Source organism: Lemur catta, chromosome 7, assembly GCF_020740605.2.
Source record: "Lemur catta isolate mLemCat1 chromosome 7, mLemCat1.pri, whole genome shotgun sequence".
NCBI lineage: Eukaryota > Metazoa > Chordata > Mammalia > Primates > Lemuridae > Lemur > Lemur catta.
The window spans coordinates 103864164-103890275 of NC_059134.1; the positions used below are offsets into that span (position 1 = coordinate 103864164).

General features: G+C 57.4%; 1 protein-coding gene and 2 long non-coding RNA genes across 10 annotated transcripts; 1 reads left to right on the plus strand and 2 right to left on the minus strand.

Annotated features, from left to right (window-relative positions):
* On the minus strand, window positions 1–25621 carry LOC123642808. The gene is made up of 3 exons (XR_006736527.1): window positions 25570–25621; window positions 25156–25361; window positions 1–149 (listed from the first exon to the last, which is right to left on the minus strand). It is a non-coding gene; the product is annotated as an uncharacterized LOC123642808 (long non-coding RNA).
* On the minus strand, window positions 7184–15348 carry LOC123642807. 6 transcript variants are annotated; one of them, XR_006736526.1, is made up of 6 exons: window positions 13290–15348; window positions 12184–12537; window positions 9110–9261; window positions 8577–8823; window positions 7567–8098; window positions 7184–7453 (listed from the first exon to the last, which is right to left on the minus strand). It is a non-coding gene; the product is annotated as an uncharacterized LOC123642807 (long non-coding RNA). The 6 variants fall into 6 exon arrangements; XR_006736523.1 differs by having other exon boundaries at window positions 12184–13149; XR_006736525.1 differs by having other exon boundaries at window positions 12999–15348.
* On the plus strand, window positions 13608–21031 carry LOC123642806 (mas-related G-protein coupled receptor member F). Of its 3 annotated transcripts, XM_045558244.1 has the most exons (4): window positions 13608–13844; window positions 14838–14930; window positions 16853–16954; window positions 19766–21031. In XM_045558244.1, the coding sequence occupies exons 3-4, from the start codon at window positions 16907–16909 to the stop codon at window positions 20747–20749; spliced, it is 1032 nt and encodes a 343-aa protein (XP_045414200.1). In that variant the 5' UTR covers window positions 13608–13844; window positions 14838–14930; window positions 16853–16906; the 3' UTR covers window positions 20750–21031. The 3 variants fall into 3 exon arrangements, with proteins under 3 accessions (XP_045414200.1, XP_045414202.1, XP_045414201.1); XM_045558246.1 differs by lacking the exons at window positions 13608–13844; window positions 14838–14930 and adding an exon at window positions 15864–15881; XM_045558245.1 differs by lacking the exons at window positions 13608–13844; window positions 14838–14930 and adding an exon at window positions 16028–16727.
* Window positions 25622–26112: the final 491 nt, after the last annotated feature.

Genomic DNA, 26112 nt, shown 5'->3' on the forward strand with positions numbered 1-26112 from the left:
CTGTGTGACTTCGGGCAAAGTGCCCACCATTTTTGCATCTCAGCTCCCCCTTTCTTTATAGCGGGAATAGCAGTATCTTCCAGTGGCTGCCGGGGCGCCTACAAGATCAGACGAGGAAAGCACCAGCGTGATACCTCCATGGAGGTCACCTGAGGTGGAGAAAGTCCGTGTGAGGCAGGGAGGACCCTCTCCCCAGCAGGAGCCTCCCAAGAGGGACCCAAGCATCCTTGCAGCCTAGAGTCACTGGCCATCTGATGTCAGGCCCCCCAGCCTGTTCTAGATGCTTCCCGGCCACACTTATTTCCTCCCTGGGTGCACCAGGCCAGCCTGCCCCTTGGGAGCCAGGTTTCCTCTGTTCAGCTGCGTGGGCAGAGAGCATGTGCCTACGTAGGTCTTTCTAGCTTTATGGTTTTCATTTAGTCACTTACTCATTCACCCACACATCTATTGAGCACCTACTACATACCATTAACTGTTCTAGGCATTATTGAATAATTCAAAAAGTGCTCATTTTTAGTTTCCAGTAACTTCTAAAGTCACATGGAAGAAAGGAAAACTGACCAGGCCTCACTGTCAACTGAGCAGAGCCTGGGCCTCCACCCACCCACCGCCAGCCCCGTGAGCTCGGGCACCCCTGATGCCTTGATGGGCCTCAGTTTCTGCATCCATATAATGGGGGTGACAATGGTGATGGCCCTGGGCTTGCAGACAGGAAGGATGCGCCGTAGGGCCTCCCCCTGGCTCCCTACCATCCCACCCCTACCTTTCTCGCCCATCTCTGGGAGAAAAATAACACAGTGCTTTACGATCACAAGGTATTCTCTAATCACTTGTCACACTTCAGCCCTGAAACTGCTTCGGAGAAGAGCCCAGCCATCATCCCTCTGTTGCACTTGGAGAAAATGAGGCTCAGAGAGGCCGTGTGCTTGGTTCACAGTCACACAGTGAGTGAGGGGCACAGTGGACACCAAGCCTGGCCCCAAGACAGGAAGGAGAGTGCACAAGCTAGGCACAGGGCCATAGGTCGGGTCCCCCGTCCTTGCCCTGGGGCCCAGCCCCTGGGAAAACCAGATGCTTCCCAGGCCAGGCGCAGGCTATTCTGAGTTCTCTTACTTATGACACATGCTACAAGAATCTGGGGGACCCCAGATCGTTTATTATGTTGGGAACCGAGATGCTGTGGTGGCCCAAGGGAGGGGCCGTGGGGAACAAGAGTCACGGGGGCAGGGAGTGGAGAGGAGCCAGCCCGAAGCCAAGCCCAGAGGCCTGCAGGGCTGGGGTGCACCTCTGGGGAGAAGGCTCAGCGGAGCCCCCTGAGGCAAGGATTTGAGCAGAGTAGTTTGTTTCGGTGTGACGGGGGACGGGACGGGAAGGGGAAGCCAAATATGGTAGGTTTTCAGCAAGTAGCAGCTGGGATCAGTCCCCACTGGGACCTCTGGGAGACAAACAACAAGCCTCCGAGGTATCCCACCCCGGGGCAAGGAAGCTGGGGTGCTCTCCCCACTCCAGGCCCACCTGGGCCATGTGCAGGGGACTGTGCCTGGGGCACAGATCTCCTTGCGTGTTGAGGCCAAGGGGCTGGCAGGGGCACCATCCGCCTCTCCTGGATCAGGGAGCACCACCATGCTACAGACACCTGCCAGTGGCACCCACTGGGATGAGGCCACGCCTAGCTCAGGCCTTTCCCACAAGCCCCTATTCATAGACCACCCCAACATGCCCAGCAGAGCAGCAGCTTACATGCAAGCAGGGAGGAGTCACTGACAGCTTCAAGACCCTGTGTTATCAGCAACTGCAAAAGGGGACAAGGAGAAAAGCCAATGTTGGGGTGGGCTCTTGATAGTCCTGGGAACTGGAGAAGTCCCACGTCGCCAGCAGCTACCCCCTGCAAAGCATGGTGGGCCAGCCAGCAACCGGAGTCAGAGCGGGAGGCCGGCGGGCGTCCCGGCGCAGGTGAGGGCAGCCAGACCTCTGGGCTGTGGGCTGTCAAAACTAAGAAAACGAAACTGCCTTCGAAGACAAGGCCCAGTGCAGAGAGAAAATTGCTGGGAGTGGAATCTAAATTGAGCAGGGCAGGGGCAGAAAGGAAGACGTCCAGGGAGAAGGGAGAAGGCAGCAGAGGCGGCAGCTTGCAGAAAGCGTGGCCGTGCTTGTTATCTCCTCTCGAAACTGACAACAGAGCAGCTCTGAGGAGCCTCCTGTCACCTTTCCTTCTGAAATGCTCAGAAAGATGTATCTCGCTGGGGGAGAGAGCAACAGAAAAGAATTGTTGTCAACACACATGCAAAGAGGCTTGAGGGAAAGAGCAGGATGACAACCCTGCACAGCCCATGACCACACGCTGAAAGGACACGCCCTCTACCTGTCATGGGAGTTTTAAGAATAAGTTAATCAATTAATTTTTAAAAAGGACATGTTCTCAAAACGGACAAAAGCTGTCACCTTAACATTTTAAAAGGAGCTATAACTGAGCTATTAAGAAATTAATAGAAGTTATGGAAAAATAGCATAAACCAGAATTATTTAATAGAAAAACTCAGAAGCAAAGCAACTGGAGAACAGGAAAAATTGAAAAGAGGTGATGAACTCAGAAAGGAATTTACATAAAAGAGAAAACTATACAAACCCAGATTCCCACTAAAATACAATGAAATAAAAAAAAGAAAACTAATGAAGAAATGAAGACTGAAACGGAGAGGAACACGAGAGCAGAGAAGCACTGCAAATAATGCCTTAAGAGAAACAGATTGGAAAGGAGGAAAAATTTTAAATCAAAAGGAAATGTTGGGACTGGAAAAAAAAAACTGTTGAGGGAAAATTAAAGACGTGGGAAATAGGCAAATAAGATCCGAGATTCATATGATAGGAATCTCAGAAGAAAACCAAAGTGATAGAACAGAACAAATAACAAGGATAATAATTCAAGAAAATTTTTCCTGAAATAAAAGCTTCTTAAAACTACACAATAAAAGAGCACCACTGCTCAGAGGAGAAAACCAAACAGCAAAAGCCAAAAAGAAAAAGAGAGAGCTGAGGGTATCATCTAAAGGTATTGGTGTGGAGGTAGGCACAAGAACAAGAAGACAAACGTTCTCAATTCCAAAATACACACTAAAACCAGAAAAGAGAGAGTGTGATCAAAAGTTTTCAACTGGCCCCAACACATCCTTCTAAGACTGAAAACTGCCAGTCCCAGAATCCCCTTCCCCACACGGTTCCTGGTTAAGTTAAACAGGGAGAGGGATCCACAAGAGATTTGTGGGCCAGGCGTGGTGGCTCACACCCATAATCCTAGCACTCTGGGAGGCCGAGGCAAGAGGATTGCTTAAGGTCAGGAATTCAAGACCAGCCTGAGCAAGAGCAAGACCCTGTCTCTACTAAACACAGAAAAAATTAGCTGGGTCTCTGTGGTGGCACACGCCTATAGTCCCAGCTACTCAGGAGGCTGAGGCAGGAGGATCACTTGAGCCCAGGAGTTTGAGGTTGCAGTGAGCTATGATGATGCCACTGCACTCCAGCCTGGGTGACAGAGCAAGACTCTGTCTGAAAAAGAAAAAACAAAAAAAGAATTGCAAGATATTTCCAGTTTATAATGGCAGAAACCTAGGGCAGGTGTATGAAAACAACACCCTAAAGATGTTAGACCAGGATGAAGGAAATGTCATGTTGGGTCAGGCTTGGTTTTTTTGACATGGGTGCACTCACCAGAGACCCTAGGTTCCATGTGTTAGCTCAACAGCAGGGAGTGGCTCTAACAGTGTGCTCCTGTCATTGACTGAAACCTGGGCCCAGAGGTGGCCCATTTTAAATGAAGATGAGGTTGCAGGAGGTCTTTGGTATACTGTAGAGCAGAGTTTTTCAACAGATATTTGGGGCCAGATAATTCTTTGTTGTAGCAGCATCCCTGGCCCATTAGAGGCTAGAAACATACCCCTCCCGGTTGTAACAACCAGAAATGTCCCTGGACATTGCTAAATGTCCCCTTGGAGGGGCTGGTGCAGAATCTCCCCTGGTTGAGAGCCACCGCTGCAGAGAAAGGTGTCCAAAACCTCAGGGAGACAGGAGCACCGGAGTGGGTGTATTATATACAACCTGCTGTCTCAACCCCAGCCAGGCTCCCAGGAGGGAGGGCCCCCCAGAGCTCTGAGAACGACACTGCAGGGGGGACATCGGCTGGTCTGAAAGGTTTCGTAGGGGCTGCTCTCTGCAGGACAGGAGCAACAGTGGGAGACGCTGCCATTGAAATGAGGTTCCTGAATTCAACAGGATGATGGAATCCCAGAGTGGCAGAAGCCAAGGGACACCTGGAGACCAAGCAGGTCCATTGCCATCACAGAGAGAAGCAGAGTGACCATCAGAATGGCTTGACCCCCAGAGACCCTTGGCAGTGGCTGATCGATCATGACGCATTTGGGGCTGAAATATTTGGTTTTACCACATAAAATTGCTGATGTTCAACCATTTTCAGCCTGAAAAACTACAGTTTAATTGTCATTCAGCCTGATTGATGGGCAGCCTACTAAGATCTTACTTGATTTGATAGGAAAAACACTCTGGATCTGATGAAGACACCTGACTTTCCAGTGGAGCCTCACAGCCCCCGACCCAATTCCCAGATGTTGTCCAGAGCCCCTCGGACGAGAGGAGCTGGGTGGCCTTGCGGAAGACCCTGCTGTGCTACCAGGCTGTATAAAGTACACATTTCCTCCCCCCCTCCCCCACAGAGACCTGCACCAGATAGGGAAAAGGAAACGCCCAGACCTGGGGGCGGGGGCGGGCACTGGATCCGAGCTAAGGACTCGGTTCCGCTGTGGCCCCGCAGTCAGAGTGGGGCTTTATGAGGTCAAGCAGTTCATGGGGTTTGGTTCTGATCCGTGTCACAGGGGCTCAGCAGATCCTCAGATCCACTGTGGCTATTCCCCTGGTTTTGGAGAGCAGAGCTCACTGGTGGGGGGTGGGCGTTCCTCACCATCAGTTGACTGAAGAAGAGCTTCAGGCCTGTTTCACATTTGCCTCTGCTGGCACCATCTAAGCGTGGACAGCTGTAGCTCTGTGGCCCCAGGAAGGGCAGCCCTGAAGTGTCTGGGGACAGAATTCCAAACAGTGCACTTGGTTGTTCATTTTGCACAGGAGAGATGATCAGAGATATGGGTCTGCACGGACTCCTTGGCAGCGCCTCATAAATGTTCAGGGCCTTGTAACAGTATTGGACGATTGGGTCCAACATCTGTGCAGGAGGCAGGAGGAGGAACTTCTTTCAGTGGGCACGAGGTGGGCACGTCAGTATCCGTGCCTGTGTGAATACTCACCAAAGGCCAACTTACGGAGGAGGCTCTCGACACGCAGGTGGACCAGCTGACCTGTGCTGAGGACATTGCTCAGCCTGTTTCTCTAGCTGCCCTATTGTGCATGGGCTCAGCAACGTGGGCTTCCCCTCGCCAAGGCCGGCACGTCTGCAGCGACTCCTGAGAGCCCACACACCCATTCCTCGGGGGAAAGCAGCCACCTCGTGGCAGGCTGATTCCATTGGACCACTTCCGTCATAGCAAGGACGGAGATTTACTTTTCCTGGAATAATCACTCGCTCTGAATATAGATTTGTCTTCCCTGCCTGCAAGGCTTCTGCCAAAGCCGCCATCCAATGTGGATCATTATTACATTGAAAACTACGTTGCTCCTGCTCCAGGAGCTCGGTTTTCTACAAATAAAGCACACGGGTAGACTTATGCCCACTGCGTTCTCTGCCCTACCAAGCTCCCGTCATCCCAAGCGAGCGTTTCTGAATGGAGGAATGGCCTTTTCTTGGCTGGGTGACGATACGTCGTGGGACGTCATGGGACTACGGGATGCAGTAGACTCTGAACCAGCCACCACTGAGCCAACGGGCAAGGGAGGGGTCACCATACTGGCTGGGACGCATCCTGACTCCACGGGGAAGCCGGGTTGCTACAGGGAGGCCCGTGCCTGGAATCCAGGAGATTGTCTGGGACGCCCTTAGTACTCCCATGTCCTATGGTAAAAATTTACGGGAAACTGCAGGAACCCAAAAGAGGAAGGCCCCTGATGGCACGGATCCTTCAGGAATGAAAGTTTGGGTCACCACTACGTGAAGAACCGCGCCCAGCTGAGATGAGCCTGAGGGCAAAGGGGACATGGAATGCATAGAGGAAAAGGAGGTTTTATCCTCAGGGGCTGGGACAGGGGTTGTTGTGGCTACAGGTGTTTTCCTCCTTGCTTTGACAGGAATATATTTGCATGTATCACCTATTTCTTTTTCCCACTTCCCTCTCCCTTTCCTCTTCTGTCTGATACAAAGTGGGTTCATAGCAGTTAGCCCTATACCTGGTATTTAAGTTACAGGATATCTAAGAGGGGTGTGGCTCAGGGAGAAGAGAAATGGACATGACCCAGATGTGGCTAAAGGGACAAATGGGACTTTTTATCTCATCTTTTGGAGGGAGGGTTAGTGTGGCTTTGGGAGTACAGGGGACGGTTGGATTATGTTAGGTAGAGGATATTACTATGTTCTTTACTGAAAAGCTAAGCATAGGTAACCACACTGAGGTACCAACTCACACCCCCCAGGATGGCTGCATCCCAGGAACAGGAAATAGCAGGTGCTGGCGAGGATGCTGGTGGGAATGTCACCTGTACGGCTGCTGTGGAAAACAGCATGGAATTTCCATGTGACCCAGCATGCCACGTCTGGGTGTCCACCCACAGGAGTGGAAAGCAGGGTCTCAAAGAGACACCTGTGGACCCATGTTCATGGCAACATCGTGCACAATAGGCCGAGGGTGGGAGCAGCTCAAGTGTCTGTTGCCAAATGAGTGAATAAAAAGTGGTCTGTCCACACCATGGAATATTACTCAGGCTTAAGTAGGAAGGACGTTCCGACACAGGCTAGAACACGGATGAATCCTGAAGACATGATGCTCAGTGAAAGAAGCCGGACCTGAAAAGACAAATACTGTGTGATTACGAGGCACTTGGAGTCGTCACACATGGAGCCAGGAAGCAGAATGGTGGTTACCAGGGGCCGGGGGAGTGAGTGGGGGTTGGTGTTCAACGGGTGCAGGTTCAGTCTGCAAGATGAGGAGTTCTGGGGGTGGGTGGTGGTGATGGCTGCGCAACAGTGTGAATGTACCTAACACTGCTGAACTATACACGTACAATTGGCTAATTTTGGTGTGGACATCAAGACATATTTGAATTTTATTTGCACACATGCACCAGCGACAGGCCTGGAGGGAGCCCAGCACACAACCTCAGCATTCGGCAGCGTCGTCTCTTGCCTCCCTCCCTCCTGCTCCCCGGATCTGGAACGAGCCTCCACCAGCCCCCGGCGGGTCTGACAGCCGTCCCCACGCTGCTCCAGCCAGACTCCGGCCCCTCAAGCAGCCCTTGCGGGGACCCGCCTAGGCTTTGCAAGTGTCTCTTGTCACTGTAATCCCTGAAGGAGATGAGGGGTGGTGGTTGGCCAAAGACCAGACTCCTCGACGGAAAGTAGGAAAGTAGGAGCGAATTCTCCTAATTCTTTGCTTCCTGTCTCGTGTTCCCAGTTACCTGTAGTGTTTCCTGGAGTCACGGCCCAGATAAAGTCCTTGCACCTCACCCCCGAAAAAGTGAAGTCTAGTTGAAGGAACATAATCACACCAAGTCACAAAGGGGCTGCCTGTGTGCGACTGTGTGTCGGCCCCATCCCATCCTCCTGACGCTGGAAACCGGGTCAGAGCATGAATCACAGTATGGTTTGGAAGGGGAGCACGGCGGGGCCCGTTACTCCACAAGGCCGTGGTGGCCAGACCTCTCCACGAGCTCCTGCTCCAGGCCCACGGGGGCCGATGGCCCCTCCCAGGGCTCTGCAGCTTCTGTGCCCACGTGGGCACCAGCCAGGCCCAGTGGCCATTCCTCTGCCTGCCCACACTCCGTGTGAACCTGTTTCCCTAACCATGTGATGTGTCTGTCTCCTGACCCAACTCGGGGTGGGGGAGAAGGAGGGCGGGAGGGAGAGAGATGGGGGCAGAGTCAGAGGTGCTCAGGAGCACGTCTGCCCGTGGGGGTGGCCGTGCGTGGCTCCTGATTCACACACATAGAACTGTAAAAAGAAGGAAATAAAGAAATTTGAACACTGGATGCTTACTGATTTTTTTTTTTTTTTTTTTTTTTGAGACAGTCTCACTCTGTTGCCCAGGCTAGAGTGCCGTGGCTTCAGCCCAGCTCACAGCAACCTCAGACTCCTGGGCTCAAGCAATACTCCTGCCTCAGCCTCCCAAGTAGCTGGGACTACATGCATGTGCCACCATGCCCGGCTAATTTTTTCTGTGTATATTTTTAGTTGCCCAGCTAATTTTTTCTATTTTTTTTTTTTTTTTTTAGTAGAGACGGGGGTCTCACTCTTGCTCAGGCTGGTCTCGAACTCCTGGCCTTGAGCGATCTCCCGCCTCGGCCTCCCAGAGTGCTAGGATTACAGGCGTGAGCCACTGTGCCCGGCCTGCTTAATGATTTTTAAGGAATTATTATTCACCACTTTTAGGCATGAAAAGGCTACCGTGGACTTGTTAAAGGTTGCTCACTGTTCGGTCTGGTGCTGAAATGGTCACAGGTCGAATGATGTGTCATCTGGGGTTTGCTCCAGGCGGGGGCAGGGCAGGTGCGTGAGGATGAGGTAGACCAAGCCTGGCACCAAGGCTGACCCTGGGGTTGGAGGTGGGCAGGACAGGGGAGCACACGGTGGGTCACCCACACTGAGGAAGGAGCTGGCGGGGGGCAGACGTGGCGCTCAGGCTGCAGTGGGCAGTCTTGGTGGGAGGTGGCAGAGGCCTGCAGCAGGGTAGCGACCAGGGGAAGGGGGAGAAGTGGACATGGTCAAGCAGTATCTGGGCATCAGGGAAGTGGGGAATCGTAAAGTGGGCATCTCTCGCGTAACTAGAGAGATGGGAAACTGGAATGTCCTGACCTCAGGCTTCGGGGAGGCAGCTCTGCACATGGGCTTGCAGGGGCTGAGCCCACAGGGCCGACCCTCCTCCCCAGCATGCACCCTCCCCTCCTGCTCTCCAGCCAGGCCTAATCCTTCCCACCTCAGGGCCTGTGCACTCCCGTTCCTGACCCTGCAGTGCTTTCCTGAGGACTCAGCGGGAGGCGCCTCCTCCTCCTCCTCCTGCAGGTCTCGGTTAAAGCGTCCTCTCTGTAGAAAGAGCTTCCAGCCCTGCCCTGGCTAAACCGGCCTGGCACCCGCCCTGCATCAGTTTCCTGTTGCTGCTGTAACAGATGACCACAAACTTCGTGGCTCAAACAACGCAAATATATTCTCCTAACAGTTCTAGAGACCAAAGGCCTAAAATCAAGGTGTCAGCAGGGCTGGCTCCTTCTGGGGGGGGGGGTCTGGGGGACTGTCCATTTCCTCGCCTTTTCCAGCTTCTAGAAGCTGCCTGCATTGTTGGCTCACAGCCCCTCCCTCACATCACTCTCCTGCTACTCATTCTGACTTCCCACCTCTGTCACATAAGGACCCTTGTGATTACATGGGGCCACCTAGATATTCCAGAATAATGTCCCCAGCTCAAGATCCTTAACTTCATCCCATCTGCAGAGTCCCTTTGGCCATGTAAGGTCACATGTTCTCAGGATCTAGGGATCAGGACACCTATTCAGTCCACCTCCTATCCCTCCCCCTCCCACCATGTACGTTTCTGTCACCGCACCTGTTTGGTTTCTCCACTGCACTGACTCCAGGTGGAATTTCTGTGTTTGTTTGTTTCTATTTCTCACCTGCTCTGCATGCCCATGTCTGGTTCCTCCATGATTCTCCTCCCAACACTAACATTGTTGGTTCACATGTTCAACGAACATAAGAATGAACAGATGGGTGAAAGGGTGGATGGATGGCTGGATGCCTCAGTAGGTGGTTGGGTGGAAGGATGGATGGATGATATTGGTAAATGGATGGATAAATAATGGATGGGCAGGTGGAAGGATGGGTGGGTGGATGGGTAGGTGGCTGGATGGGTGGGTAGGTGGATGGATGGGTAGATGGGTGGATGGGCAGATGATGGATGGATGGATGAATAGGTAGATGGGTGGATGGATGGGTGAGTGGGTAGATGGATGGGTGGATGGGTAGATGGTAGATGGGTAGGTGGATGGATGTGTGGATGGACTGATGGGTGGATGGATGGGTGGATGGATGGGTAGGTGGGTGGATGGATGGATAGGTGGATGGGTGGATGGATGGATGGGTAGATGGGTGGATGGATGGATAGGTGGATGGGTGGATGAATGGGTAGATGGGTGGATGGGTAGATGGTGGATGGGTAGGTGGATGAATGGGTAGATGGATTGCTGGGTGGATGGATGGATGGATGAATGAATGCATGGGTGGGTAAGTGGGTTGGCGGGTGAATGAATGGTTAGTTTGACAGATGGACAAATGAATTAATGAATGAATGGTCTCCCATATGCAGGACAGAGGAAAATGTAGGCTTCTGCTCAGATTCCCAAGATGCACCTCCCAGCACACAGTGGACCAGCCTAGGCTGGCGAGGGGAACAGAAGGGGAAGGAGGGGGTCCCACTCATCCTCACTATCAGGAAAGCCAGCTAGGCCTTGGGGAGACCTTTTTATCTCAAGAGTTGAAACCAAAGGGCCTCAGGGGTTCATGGAGAATCTTAGCTCTTTAAGGATTGAGTCAAACAGCAGGGAGAGGGGCCTGCACCACACCCCCAACAGAGCCAGCCTAGCACCATACAAAGGAAGGAAGCAGGGACGTGTGCCCAGCCTGTCCCTCCTCAGGGAGGCCGTTGAGATCCCTGTGGCCCAGTGGCCCTAAGTGCTGCCTTAATCGCAAGTGCACTTTTACACCTGTTTTGCTTGATTCTGGTCTGCTGCCCTGCTTGACATCAGCTCCGTAAGGCAGGGACCCTGCCTGTCCTGGTCATCAGCATGGAGCACAGTGCCTGGCACCCAGCAGGTGCTCAGTAGATACTTGTGCTGTGCCAGGATGGCGTCAGAGCTGGCTGCAGAGGGCCCCAGGAGGGCTGGTCCATGCCGGTCCCATCATCGAGGGATCAGCAGCACAACCGTGGACCACAGAAGGACCTGGCAGGAAGACATCACTGCCCAGAACTGGCCTCCTGCCCCCAGGAACCCCCAGCAGAGGAGGGCCCAGGCCTGCACCCTTGGGAAGGGACGTGGGGAGGGGAATAGGACCGCTGAGTCTGTCCATAGGCTCCTGGCAGGGGACAACTAAAAACAAAGTTCCTCTCTACTGGGAGGGGCTGTTCAGAGCATGAGGACAGAAAGTGAAGGCTGCAGGAGCCAGGACCTTGCCTCAGTCTCTGTCAGCCAGAGCCCTGTGCCTGGTAGAGGGATGGAGGGAGTGAATGATGCCACCAACCCACGGAGCAGGGGGCAGAGAGAGTGCTTCTGAGGTGCACAAAGAACTTTCCCACCCCGTATCTGATCCCTTCCTCACTGTGACTCTGTAAGTCATTATTATTTTTTTATTGAGACAGGGTCTCACTCTGTCACCCCAGGTAGAGTGCAGTGGCATCATCACAGCTCACTGCAGCCTCAAACTCCTGGGCTAAAGCGATCCTCCTGCCTCAGCCTCCTCCTGAGCAGCTGGGAATACAGGTGCACACACCACACCTGGCTGATTTTTCTATTTGTTGTAGAGATGGGGTCTTGCTACATTGCTAAGGATGATCTCGAACTCCTAGCCTCAAGCGATCCTCCCACCTTGGCCTCCCAAAGTGCTGGGATTATAGGCATGAGCCACCATGCCCAGCCTGAGTCATTATTTTGTCCCACTTGACAAGTGAGGAAACCAAGGCTCAAGGTGGGAAAGTGAGTTGACTGAGGTCACACAAGCTCAGAGGCAGCCACTGGAGCTCCTTCCAACTGCGTCTGCAGGAGCTCGGCCCATCCCACAGCCCAGGCCCCGACTCCCTGGGGAAACACAGGGTGGCTGCTGCAGACAGAGTGTCTGTGCACCCCGCACCCCTGGAATTCACACGTGGAAACCTACTCTTCACTGTGAGTGAGCAGGTCGTGAGGGCAGAGTTCTCATCAATGGGATTGGTGTCCTTATAAAAGAGGCCCCAGAGAGCTCTCTTGCCCCTTCCACTATGTAAGGACACAGCAAGAAGACACCTGTCGATGAACCAGGAAACGGATCCTCACCAGACACTAAATCTGCCACTGCCTTCATCTTGGACGTCCAGCCTCCAGGACCGTGAGAAGTAAACGTGTTGCTCAGCAGCCAGCCAGTCTGTGCGGTTGTGTTGTAGCAGCCCCAACAGACCGAGACTTGGCAGCGGGACTCCACAAACGCTCTGCCATTTACAAGCACCTCTCGCTTATTTTGAGAGAAACAAATTTCCATACCAAATAAGGCGGTGGACTTCAGAGCCACTGCCCACTTCACACAATTCCTTTTAAGTGTCCAAACGCAATTACACTTGGAACTTGCCTGGATTCGGCCTCCCCCGGCCTCCCATGTAAACAAGCGGCCCAGCTGGGCCCCAGCTGGCTGCCCTGGGAGAGGAGGGGACGGGTCACCACCCTGCCTGTTGCCTGCCAGCCTCTCTCTCGGCCTCGGGTGTGGCCCGTGAGCCTCCAGCATCCCGGAACCCTCCAACCTCCGCCCCAGAAAAGAGACCCCAGGAGCCAGCAGTCAGGGTTGTGCAGGCAACAATCTGAGACTCCTTCCTGCCAAGGTTTGCACTTGGGCTGGACAAGCAGGAGGGAGGAGCTCCAGGGCAGGTGCAGGAGGTTCTCTTCAAGGTGCCCACCAGGGCACACTTTCTCCAGTCCGGGTACCGTTTGCTCCTGCAGCGAAAGCTCAGGATTCCCTTGGGCTTCCTGAACCATGAGAAAGTTGGCCCAGGGCAGGAGAGGGCCAGTCCTCACCACCTCAGTCCTCACAGTCGCCGCCCCCCCAGCTCCCGCACGAACCCCCAGGCTTGGGCTCGGTGCCAGGTGCCCTGGGCACTGACCCGTTCCAGGACCCTGAGGGGCTTGCGGGGCAGGGGAAGGGGGTTGACTCATTCTCCCACTGAGCGGCGCTCGCACCGGCACCACAGCCTGCCAAGTTCCCGCTCGCTGAGCCTGTGATTTTCCACTTGCACCATCTGATTGCTATTAGGGCTGGAGAAAGGGAATTCCTGGTTCCATAAGCCCACAGGGGTTCTCGGCAGATCCCAAGTGGGAAGGGGGAGTGGGGAGCCCCCTGGGTGTCGTCGCCCACCTCTCGGACAATTCTGCACCACCCTGCATGGAGTCCTCACCCCACTGCCCCGGCTTCGGCTTCCCCGCATCAGCCCCTCAGTAAATTGAAACGATGGGGCGGGGACCTGCCCACTGGAGCAGCCCGAAGGCGCCAGGCAGTGCACCACCCGGTGCTCCCTCTCCCGGGCAGCTTTGCCAAGCAGCAGAATGCGAGGGAGATTAACAGCTGGACTCAGGGCTGCAGTGCTCGGGCCAGCGTGACGTCACCAGGCGGAGAGATGAGTTCCCAGTGGGACTCTGGGGGGGCTCTGGAGGAGGAGGAGGAGGAGGAGGCGGAGGAGCGGGGCATTCCTTCCTGAAGCCTCATCCCTGCTCAGCCCCTCCTCCCCCCCAACCCCCTCCTGCCGGGCCTGGAATTGGGTTTGGGGCGGACTCTGCTTCCAAAGCCATCTCCTCCAGCAGGCGAGGGCTCGTCCTCCACTCTGAGCTCGCATTTTCCGAGGCTCCGGGCAGTGCTCAGCGCTGGCCTGTTGCCCTGGTGGGTCAGCCGGAGGCGGGAGCTGCAGGAGGAGCCCTCCACAGAGGGGAGGCTCCGCTGATCAGGACAGCCGCAGGTAGCTCCGAGGGGCCCAGGGGCCAGGGGAGGGTGTTTGGGAAGTGGGGGCTGCAGGGTGAGGGCCAGGCAGGGAAAGAAAACGAGGTGGGCACCGTCCGGGCAGGCAGCTCCCAGAAATCCCAAGGCTCCAAGAGGGAGCCCTGAGACCCCAGAGTGGCTGTCACCCAGTGAAGGACCTCCTCCACCGCTCCCAAGGCCCCAAGGCTTCCAGGGACACAAGGGATCTTGGAGAGGCCCCCTCCTGCGGCAGGCCCTGATGCCCAGCTGGCCTCACCCCCAGCCCAAGCCGCCCTCCTCCTCTAGCCCCTGCTCTGTCCTCCCAGGGGTGGGGGCTCCCCCTCCGTCCCTCCCCCAGCCTTGCTGGCTGTCCAGGCATGTTTTCTGGAAGGGCTGGAGGGAACACCCAGCAGGCCGTGTCCCCAGCGCAGGGAGATGGCTCCCCCTGCTCTCACCCACTTCCCTGAGCACTGAGCCCCAGCTTGGAGCAGCTGCAGGGCAGTCCTGGGGGGACACCAACGGGTCGGCCACAGGAGGTCAGGCAGCTGCAGTCCCACCGTCTCCAAGGCCTCGGGTCCCCCAGGGCCTGGAGTGAGGAAACACAGGGTCTGTGTCAGAGGAGCCGCAGACAGGCCCCTCAGACGGCCGGTGCCCACAGGCCCAGCCCAGGTGTGGCCAGGGAACGAGAAGAGGGGCTGGGAGGGCCCCAGCATGCATCAGGGCTGTCACGGAGGGTGGGGTGAAAGGAGAGGAGGGGCCTCCCGAGGGTAGGCTGGGGGACAGACAGGTGGCCCGGCCAGCCTTGGACTTGGGTGGGGGGCATCAGGAGTGACTGAGTTTTCGGGCAGCATTAGTGGAAACTAGTTCTGTCACAGCCCAGATCCCACCCAGAGGAGCACACACACTCACACGCACTCACACACTCACACGTCCCATACACGTGTCACACACATGTCCTTTAATATGGCTCATCTGGGGTCTACTTGGCTTCTAGATCTCTCTGTGCAGCAGTGAAATCACTTTTCAGATCATCCCCAGCAGGACACACCAGGGACGCCGCACGTGGAACGAATCAATCTGCAGCACGGTGAGCCGGGAGCCCCTCACCCATGCCCACCTGCAGCCGGGAGGCCCCAGCCCACTGCCCTCGGGCACTGGTTGGTGTAGCTGGGATCCAGCCTGGCCACTCGGGGTGAGAGCGTGAGGCTCTGCAGAGTCAGAACACCCCGGAGGCAAGTCTTGGGGCCCAGACCCAGGGGGTGGTGGGGACTGGAAGGGACATCAAGAAGAGTGGGGGCTCTTGCCCAGGCGCAGGAAGGATGAGAGTGGGCGGGAGGTCTGAGGTCGCAGGCACAGGACAGCTTGGGCAAGCCCAGCGCCCGAGAAGCACTCGGCCTGTCCATGACAGTGGGACAGTGGCCCGACTGGACTCAAGCAGTGTGTGGGGGGAGGGAGACTAAGGACGCACAAGTCGTAGCACCTGCCATCTGCAAGCACACTGCACACGCATCACAAACTTCACAAACTCCCGCAGGCAAGAGGGTGCTCCCACACGGGGGCACCCCGCAGCGCAGCCCCCGGGCTGAGCCACCGCTGGCCAGGCTCGCGCCGCACACGCAGGGCTGGAAGGTGCAGCGCGCGCCGTTCGCTGCGCAGGCCCCAAGGGCGGAGGGAGCGAGGCGGCCGGCTCGAGGGGCCCCGAAGCGGCCCCTGGGAGCTGGCCTGGCGCTGCGGCTCCGGGAGGCAAGGGTTAAGAGGGGGCGGGCCCCCGCGCTGACGGGCACCCTTTCCAGCCAATGGCGGGCGCGGCGGCCCGGCCCTGGGCGGGAGGAGGCGGCGGTGGGCGGGTGCCGGTGGCTGGCAGGCCGGAGCGGGCTGACCTGCGCCGAGCCAAGGAAGGAATTTCGGGGGAGTTGAGCCACGCAGGGAGCCGAGCTCTCCCTGGAGGGAGAGGAGGGGCCCAGCAGCCTGAGACCCGGCTAAGGCCCTTCTCCGCTCACAGCCTCAGTTTCCCCATCTGCACTGCAGGGAGGAATAGGTGCTTGCTTGCGGGGGCAGAGCTCAGGTTGAAGGACAGGGGTCAGTTCCAGCGGACCCAGGGCAGGTGCAGCAGTGAGCTCTGGCGGGCCAGAGTGGACCAGTCTCCGGCTGGGTCGCCCCTTCCCCTGGGATCCCCTCCCCTAGCCTGGCTTCTCTCCCCTGCAGCTGTTCTAGTCTTGACAACGCGGGAGTGTGCGTGGGTAGGGGTGTGCCTTGCCAGGTGACTTGCCCCCTGAGTGCACCCATTCTCAAAGGGGAGTGAGAATTCCTGCCTCGCAGCTGGTAATGAGGAGCAGACGGGACGACGGGTGTTGGCCACCTGGCACAGAGCCCTGCTGGCATGTGTTGATGCTGGGGTTGGTGGTGGTGACAATGATGCTGATGACCACTCTGTCCTGCCTCCCAGGCACCTGTAGGGGAAAGACCATGAACCTTAGCAGTTACAAACACAAGGCCCAGCCAAGGCCTCCTCCTCCAGGAAGTGAGCCCTGCCAGGAATGACCTCTCCTGCCCTGCTCCCCTTCTGGGACTGATTGCTGGGAACCCCTGTCCCACGAGGCTGGCACAAAGGAGGTGCCCAGGGAATGTGATTGGGAAAATACATGTGGATCTCCAAAGAAGTCTGGCTCCAGAAATCTTGCAGACCAAGCGAGAAGTGGGGAAGGAGAGGGCCTCTTTTCCAGTGAGGGCAGCGGGGCTCCAGGGAGTCAGCAGGGGTCTGAATGAGGGCTCCACAGGCAGGAGGGGGCTCTGCCCAAAGGGGTGACCTGCCCCAGAATCTCAATGGGACAGTCCCACAAAGCCCCTGGCCCTGAGGGAGCCAGGCGAGTGCCTGTCCTCTAAGGTGAGCTGGAAAGCCACAGGCCCAGGAAGCCTGGGGCACAGGGGTCTGGGTGGTGCAGGGGTGTACAGCAACTCTTGGTGGGACCCGTGCCACCCTCGTCCACTCTCTCTCTGGGCTTTTGCCAGGTGGGTGTGCAGGTGGTGAGCTGTCAGCAGGAACCCAGATCACCAGGCCTGGAGATGGCTGGAAACTGCTCCTGGGAGGCCCATCCCACCAACAGGAACAAGGCAAGTGCCAGAGGCTCTGGTCTGCCCCGAGGGCTGTGGGTGGGCGGGGCAGACCCAGCCCAGCATCTCCTCTCCCCGCCCTGCCCAGGCCCCACTCTCTAGCTCTGGACTTACGGTGGGCAGTGGGCCCCTCTGGGCTGTGTGGCCTGGCACTGGTTACCTGGTCCCTTGTGCCCTCAGTGTCCTCATCAGTGAGACAAGCATGGACAGGCACTGGACACCCTTGAAGTCCCTTGCTGTGTTGGCCCTGGGTCATCTTTACCAGCCTTGCAAGGTTTCATCTCATGTCTTCCCTGCAGAAGTGGGTGGTCAGCTATTTACTGTGGCCAGACCCTGCCAGGAAGCCCTGGGAGGCCCAGGTGGCCCAGATGTTGTGAGCTCCATGGAGCCTGCCTGCTCTGGGCCACCTGCCAGTGTCACCCTGGCCAGGACCTGTCAGTCACGGGTTTACCTCCCTTTCCAGGCTCCAGCTCTGAGACTCTGGCAACCTTCCAGGCTGACCAACCTCATTCTACCTCCCCTACCTAGTCCCCTACTTCTCTGAGCTCCTGGAAAAATCTGGAATTTTCTTCTGAATCCCAGGCAGAGCACTCTCAAATTGGAAGGCTGCCTCGAATTTCCAAGTCCCACTTCCACATTTGGGGAGGCTGAGGCTTACACCAGGGTAGTAGCTTGCCTGGGGTCAGCCCATAGGTCAGGAGCAGAGCCCCTAGGATCCCGCCCCCCCACGCTCGGGCTCTCCCGTCCTCCCCACAGTGACTGGGATGGGATGGCAGCCACAGAGGCAGAGACAGGACTGGCTGTGGGGAGGCTCCAGAAATCCCCAGAGCAAAGACAGAGCTCAGGGAGGGGCCGGGCTCCAGAGCAGGCATTTTACAAGGCGAGATGTGGCTGGGAATGGCAGCTCCGTGCCCTGTGACTCACCCGGCCTCCCCCTCTGACTCCGAGGAGGGGATTGCAGACTTTTTCCAGCGTGTGAGAGGCACGGAGTGATCTGACCCCACTCCATCCAGCCCAGTTCCCTCCCAGTGTCTGAGCTGGCCCGTCTCCGGCCTGTTTGGGCGCCCGTCTTACCAATCACAGGGTCTGGTTCCCAGGTGGGAGGAGTGCCCGAGGCCAGGAGTGACCAAGTCGCCCACAGGAAAGGAAAGCCAAGCCGAGCTGAGCAGTGGGCCGCGGCAGGCAGGCGGGCCACGGACGGCAACGCTGAGCCAATAGCGCATTTAGAGGATGGCAGGCAGCGAGGAGGACCACCTTAGAGTGCTTGCCCTGACCTCACCGGGTCGTCCCAAAGTTTTGCCAACACCTCCAGTCCTTGTTTGCAGAACGCCCTTGACCTGAGGCAGGCCAGAAGGTCCCTCCCTTTGTGATGTGGCCTCAAGCCCAGAGAGCAGGCTCAGGACCACGGCCTTCTGCCGGAGCTGGGGCCATCTGGGGGGTGGCAGAACTGGCTGGAGAGCCCTGAGCAATGGGAAGGGACACCAGCCTCAGGGAGCGAGTGCGGGTGGACCAGGAGTCCGCCAGGGTGTGGGAAGGGCAGTGAGACAGCTCTGAGCAGGCGGCCTTCGCCTCTGGGGACGAGAGGCCAAAAATCGCTGCCTGAGAACTGACTCCAGCCTGTAGATGGGCCGTGTTTGGCCCACACAGTGTTTTTTAAATGTTAACATTTGAGGATCAGGATATTTCACATTACAATCCAGAGCTCTGGCTTCTCCGCGGAGAGGGAGTAAGTTCAGCCTCCCGGCGCCCAGCAGCTGGAGCAGAGCGGGCCGTCCATTTTGCCCAAGACGGGTGCTGTCCAGTCTGCCACCTCCCGGCCCTCACTGGCTCCTCGCACCTGGCCCTCCTTCCTGCATTTACGTGCCGGCCTGGCCCCTGGGGCGGCACTGCTGTTCAGCTGGGAGGCACTCTTACAGCCAGACTCATCATTAAAGTATCGAACTGCTTCCTTCAGCTTGATAAATAGCCGCTGCCTCCCCTCCCCAGGGACCCCCTGAACTCTCCCACAACCCAGAAACCCAGGCGGCAACACTGACCCAGCCGGGAGCCACCTCTGAGCCCACCATGGGACAGGGTCCTGCTCAAGCTATAGCCAGGACCCACGCTTTCTTTTTTTTAACTTACAAGTTATTTATATATGTATGTATTTATTTATTTATTTGAGACAGGGTCTCGCACTGTCACACAGGCTGGAGTACAGTGGCATGATCATAGCTCACTGTAGCCTTGAACTCTTGGGCTCAGCTGATCCTCCTGCCTCAGTCTCCTGAGTAGCTGGAACTACAGGTGCCCATCACCACGCACAGCTAATTTTTTAAAATTTCTTGTAGAGAAAGGGTCTTGCTGTGTTGCCCAGGCTGGTCTCCAACTGCTGGCCTCAAGCAATCCTCCCACCTCGGCCTCCCATAGTGCTAGGATTACAGGCATGAGCCACCACACCTGGCCTGTCTTCTCTAAATCTGGAAACGTTCCTCCGGCTTTTTTGTCTTTCATGGCATGGACATTTTTGGACAGAGTCTGCTCCGATGGGTGGGCAGCCCGGAGCCCTTCCCCATGAGCAACTGTCCCTACCCTCACTTGCAGGCATTCCACACCATGCTGCCAGCTCTCAACTCCGGGACACAGCGAGTAGCAATGTGGGGCCGAGGGTGTTATTTGCTTGAGTTGCAGCCAGTTAGCTGTTCCACAGTCAGCGACCCTGCAGACTCCGGCTAAGTCCCTAATCGGGACCACCACACTGGGCCCCAGGCGCGGGTCTGCGGGTGGGGCCCTGCCGGCATGACCCCGTGTCTCCCCTCTGCACCTGCACAGATGTGTCCCGGCGTGAGCGAGGCGCCGGAACTCTACAGCCGAGGCTTCCTGACCATCGAGCAGATCACGATGCTGCCGCCCCCCGCCGTCATGAACTACATCTTCCTGCTCCTCTGCCTGTGCGGCCTGGTGGGCAACGGGCTGGTCCTCTGGTTTTTTGGCTTCTCCATCAAGAGGAACCCCTTCTCCATCTACTTCCTGCACTTGGCCAGTGCCGACGTCGGCTACCTCTTTAGCAAGGCCGTGTTCTCCATCCTGAACACGGGGGGCTTCCTGGGCACGTTTGCCGACTACACCCGCAGCGTGACCCGGACCCTGGGGCTCTGCATGTTTGTCACCAGCGTGAGCCTGCTGCCAGCCATCAGCACAGAGCGCTGCGTGTCCGTCATCTTTCCGGCCTGGTACTGGCGCCGGCGGCCCAAGCGCCTGTCAGCTGTGGTATGCGCCCTGCTCTGGATCCTGTCCCTCCTGGTCACCAGCATACACAACTACTTCTGCGTGTTCCTGGGCCGCGAGGCCTCCCGGCCAGCCTGCAGACACATGGACATCTTCCTGGGCATCCTCCTCTTCCTCATCTTCTGCCCGCTCATGGTGCTGCCCTGCCTGGCCCTCATCGTGCACGTGGAGTGCCGGGCCCGGCGGCGCCAGCGGTCCGCCAAGCTCAACCACGTCATCCTGGCCATGGTGTCCGTCTTCCTGGTGTCCTCCATCTACCTGGGGATCGACTGGTTCCTCTTCTGGGTCTTCCAGATCCCGGCCCCCTTCCCCGAGTACGTCACCGACCTGTGCATCTGCATCAACAGCAGCGCCAAGCCCATCGTCTACTTCCTGGCCGGGAGGGACAAGTCGCAGCGGCTGTGGGAGCCTCTCAGGGTGGTCTTCCAGCGGGCCCTGCGGGACGGCGCCGAGCTGGGGGAGGCCGGGGGTGGCACGCCCAACACGGTCACCATGGAGATGCAGTCCCCCCCTGGGAACGCCTCCTGAGAGGCCAGCGCCTGGGCTGGAGGCTTCCAGGTGGCCGAGGGACTGAGCAGCCACCTGCAAACAGACCCTGTGGCCCCTGCCTGGCTCCGCCAGCCGTTCTGCTCCTAAAATGACCCAACGTCCTTGGGGGGAAGTTGCCCCCAAGTGGTGGGGCCTCTCCTTGCCCCGGGCCGGTCAGCAAAGGAGAGGAGGTAGTCACCCTGCCCCATCCAGCCCGCCCCTTTGGTCAACCCTCCTTGAACATGACCAGCCAGCACCACCCCCGCCGGGCCAGCAGCCTCATCCGCATCCGCGCCACTGGGGGCTGCTCTCCCGATTCCATCCTGCTGAGGCAACATCGGGGAGCAAACCTGAAGGAGGCGGCTCTGTCTGCAGGAGAGCCTTTGCAGCTACGTCTTTCTGCAAACAACATCCCTGCCCCTTTGATGAACCATTTGGTGACTTTATAATGGAATTTCTGGGCCCTGTGAGCCACTGGAGACAGAAGGGACCTTTAGCCACCTTGGGTAGGTGACTGCCTTTTCCGACCCCGTGCCGGGCCAGCCCTGGGCAGCCTCCTAGAGCCCTCGATGTGTCCCCGAGGCCACTGCAGACCATCTGGACAGCTCCTGGACAGTCTTGGCTCTAGTCCCCCCTGAGAGTGGGGTTCTGCCCTGGCCACCCAGAGACAGGCACCGTGGCCTCATGTAGCCAAAGGAAGTTTTATAAAAGACAATAAAATGTATATCAATAAACATTTTATACCTTGCAGCGAGGAAGGCTCAGTGCCCACTGTCCTGTCTGGGGTCTCTGTTTCCCACAGCAAGGGCGCCGCAGGGCACCGGGTCCCAGGACAGGCAGTGCCTGCCACCAGCTCTCCTGCATGCTCCACTCCTCACCTCCGGCTCTTGGGCCGCCTCTGGCTGCTCTGCCCACCCTGTGGTGTGCTCCCTCTCCTGGTGGCTGGTCCACTCCTCTGCCAGAGAGAGTCCTGGTCAGCAAGGCTGTCCTCTGCCGGCTTCTGCCAATGGTCTTTCCCACCTGCCAGGGCCCCGGCTGCCCCTGGGAACCCAGTCTCACCTACTCCGTGCCAGGGGCTGGTGGCTCACACGGCACCTGGCATTCTACCCACAGACCTGGGGCCTGCTCCGCCTTGCCCTAGGTGGGCTGACCTCCCAGTCTGTGTCCCCGATGGCCCACTGCCCAGCCAGCCTGACTTGCCCTCCCGTCCACTCCTCTAAGCTCCTCTTTCTAACAGTCCCAGGTGATCTTCCCAGAGAGACCACTGTCCTACAGAAAGAGGAGATCTCATGGGGGTTGGAGGCGATGGTTTCAGGACCTCCAGATGATGAAGGTCGAGTGTGGCCACTGCCCCTCCCAGTGCCTGCAGTGAGCCCTGCCACCCTCCTATCTGCCCCTCCCCAGTGCTGGTCTGAGAATTCCAGAAGAGCAGGGTTGAAGACCACCACACCGAAAGCTCATTTCTGGGGACTCAGTCAGGCCAGGAGGGGCACTGGGCACAGACGTGAGGCACAGGGCTGGGACCCTGTCCAGTAGCAAAAGCTTCCTCCAGCACCAGCACTGACTGCACAGGCTCAGCCTCCACGTGGCTGGAAACAGCTCCCAGTCCTGCAGGTGGCCCGGGGCGGGGGGGCATCTGGGCTCCTGGCCCCATAGGAGCCCCGACCCCAGGCCTCCAGCCCTGAGCACCCTGTGAGGAGCTGCTCCCTCAGACGGAAGGGCTCCTCCTGCCTGGGTCCAGCTGCTGTGGCTCAGAACCCAGGGCCCAGACGTCTGGAGCAAGCTGGGAATGACTCTAGAAAGAGGCATCTGCCCTCAGGGATACTGAGGCAGGAGGGGTGGGGGAGAGCTCCAGGGACAGGGCCTCTCCCAGCCTCCAGACCCTTGTCATGCGTGGATCACGACAGTCAAGCCAGGGAGTGAGCCTTCTTCCCTCCACACCCCCACCAGCCCCCAGGAGGACCCCCACGCCTCCTGGGCCACCTCGCGGTCTGCGCTGACGGAGGGGACAGCAGAGGACAAAATGTGTGGAAGCCACAGGCGTGACCACATGCCCCTACTCCATCTTTCATTACTGAAGAGGGCTAGGGAGGACCCGGGGGCTGCAGGGACAGGCACCCATCCTCCACGCAGCACGGCTGGGTTCTCCAGCGGCACCCAAGCCTCCTTCCTTCTGGGTGTTGGTGACGCAGGACACCGGGGGTGGGGGGGACCCTGTCAGATTTCCCTCCCGCAGCTCCAGGCCAGGGATGCGCAGCAGGTGGCAGGACGGAGAGTGGAGAGCGGGGATTGTCCTTCCTCTTAAGGAGTTTCGGGCTGCTCTGGTCACTGCGAGGCCGACTTTCCAGCACCACGTGGCATGCAAGGGAGGGGGTGAAGGGCTGGGGGCCACGGGGCAGGGGTGCCACAGGGTGGGGCGGGACCTCTACACATTTTCATACTTCTGCCAACCACTACCTCTACAAAAATAAGCAAGTGGAGACACACGCTCTTTTAGACTATACAAAGGATAAACAAGGCCAAATTTGGAAAGTCAAGAGCAAGCCCCGGGGAGGCAGAGGGGCCGCCACCTAAGCCTCAGTCTTGCAATGCCTCGGTTGCCTCGGTTTCCAAAGCTACTACAGCACAGAACTTACGGAGTTGGCATAAACACCTGGGGCAGGCTGGGCGCGGTGGCTCACGCCTATAATCCTAGCACTCTGGGAGGCCGAGGCAGGCAGATAGTTTGAGCTCAGGAGTTCGAGACCAGCCTGAGCAAGAGCAAGACCCCGTCTCTACTAAAAGCAAAACAGAAAGAAATTAGCTGAACAACTAGAAATATATGGAAAAAATTAGCCGGGCATGGTGGCGCATGCCTGTAGTCCCAGCTACTCGGGAGGCTGAGGCAGGAGGATCGCTTGAGCCCAGGAGTTTGAGGTTGCTGTGAGAGAGGCTGACGCCACGGCACTCTAGCCCAGGCGACATAGTGAGACTCTCTCTCAAAAAAAAAAAAAAAGCACCTGGGGCAGCGGCTGGCATGCCTGAGTGCCGTGAAGGAGGGACATGCCCGTGAGCAGCCGGAACCAAGCAGAGACTGCCGTCTGCTGGGGACCCATCCCGTGCAGTGGCTCTGGGCTAGGAGCTTCATGCAAGTGTCCCATTCACTCTCAGGACAGGGCTACATGCTACACACGGTCAGCACCAGGTGTGGAAGGTAGGGCTCATGGATGGCGTTTCTCATCCAAGGTCAGTCACACTGGTGGACAGCCCTGGCTGGAGCCCACGTCCCATGCAAAGGCCCCCACAGAGGCCGTCTTGTTGCCCTGAGCTCAGGCCTCTGACCTTTGCACCCCCGTCCGCAAAGCGCTGGGAGTCGGGATTCTGGGGAGGTTCATCGTGTGGACGGGACGTGCCCATCACAGCCCTAGGACAACCCGGCTGGGCCTCGTTGGTTTCCAAGGTCCAGCGAGACCAGAGGAGGAAACAGCCCCATAAAAGCGGGGCTGGGAATGAGGCCCTCAGCAGACAGCACAGCAAACGGCCTGAAAGCGACGCCTCTCCTGGCTCCATCGTCCGTGTTCGCAAAAGGAAATGGAATGCCTCCCTGGCCGCAGCCCAGCCTGCCGGGGCCCCTGCCAGCACGGTTTTCAGATAAGTTGGGCTTTATATTTTATGCCAGCAGTTTGAAGCCCAAGATCTTTTCACATCTGCACAACTTGGTTCCGAATCCCCAGCCAGGACGATTCCTCCTTCCCAGGAAGCATGGGCTCCTCCGGAGAGCGGCCTGCAGAGGTGGGTCCCTTTACGGGAGAAGGCTAGGCCCGGGGACACGTGCCTTCGACACGTCGGTGACAAGGCCAGGAAGCCAGGCAGACATATTGCCGAGATCTTCCCAAATCAGAGCCACCGAGAGCGCAAGTGCAAAGATACATTTTAGGCCAGTAGGGGCTTGAACGTTGGAGAACTTGAAAACAACGGGGCACAGTTCACAAAAGCAAAACTCACGGAAACTGCCTGGGTGAGTCAGGGCGCTGGCACAGAGTTTCCTGGCAATTCCAGAGAAGGCTCACCTACTCGAAGTCTTTGTAAATAACTTAATCGAGAACTAACTTAAATACAATAAAATGCACCCATTTAATATATAGTTCAATGATCTTTGACAAGTGTTTATGTGCCCGTGTCATCACCTGATCAGTGCATGGAACTTTTCCGTCCCCTCAGGAGGAACATGTGCGTCATCCCCCAGAAAGGTTTCCCAGCCCACTGGCCACTCGTCCCCGCTCCGTGCCACGCAGAGCAGCGTCCTGGGCAGATTTTTACACCACGGCAGCCAGGACCCTTGGTAGCAAGTAACAGAAACCCTGGTTTAATCTGGCTTGGGGGCTGCGGGAGGGCATATGTGGGTTTAAGGGAATTTTCTGACTCACTCGGAAAGTTCCAGAAGTGATGCTGGCTTCAGACGCAGCTGGATCTGGGGCCTCGCATGATGTTCTCTAGTCCACATCCTTTTTCCTGTTTTCCACCTCTGCTCTGGGCTGTGTCACAGGTGTTCTCAACGAATAAAGTAAATGGCAGGTAACAGCAGTTCCCAGTTTATTCTATGAATTCAGCGATTCCAGCAGAAAGAAAGCACCTGGCAATGCCAACCACAGTCCTGATACCGCGCTCGCTGGCCAGGCCTGGGTCACACGCCCTCCTCTGAGCTGGAGGCAGGGCCTGGGGAGGGAGGTGGCAGCAGTCCCACCTGGCCCCATCCGTCTAAACCAGCGTGTATGTCAACAACCACAGGAGCTGGAAAGCAGCCCCCTCCCCACTTGAGCCTTCAGATTAAGGATACCCACCTGAGGGGTGGGACCCCACCTGGTGGCCCATGCTCAGAGGCCTGGGGCTAGCCCTGCAGCACGCGCCAGGCAGGGGGTATCGCTGACAATGCAGCCCTATTTACCTCTTTAGAGTTGTTGACGTCTTTGCTCTCTTGCCAGCTCAACCATCTTTTAATAGTAACCCAGCCAGGCCCTTCGCTGACTCACGGTCCATGAATCTGAACCCTGGCCCAGGTGTCTCTTGTTGGCCGCAGGTCTCGAGGACTTGGCTCTCCCTCTGGCCTCAGCCGAATGGCTCCCACGAGACTTCAGAGCAACGAAAAACAACAGCCTCAGGAGGAGGGCAGCAGAGCTGAGCTGCCTCCAACACACATGCCCCCTCCCCAAAACTGGGGCTTTGCCAGCCAAAAGGCAGTGTCCCACCAGGACGGAGCCAATCCCGCCTGTGAGGGTGGGTGTTTACAGGATGTCTCTGCCTCCTCCAGGCGCTAGTTTCTCCACTGGTCGGGATTCTTGGTTGCAGGTGACAGAAACACCACTGAAACGCAGGCAGCAGGCACG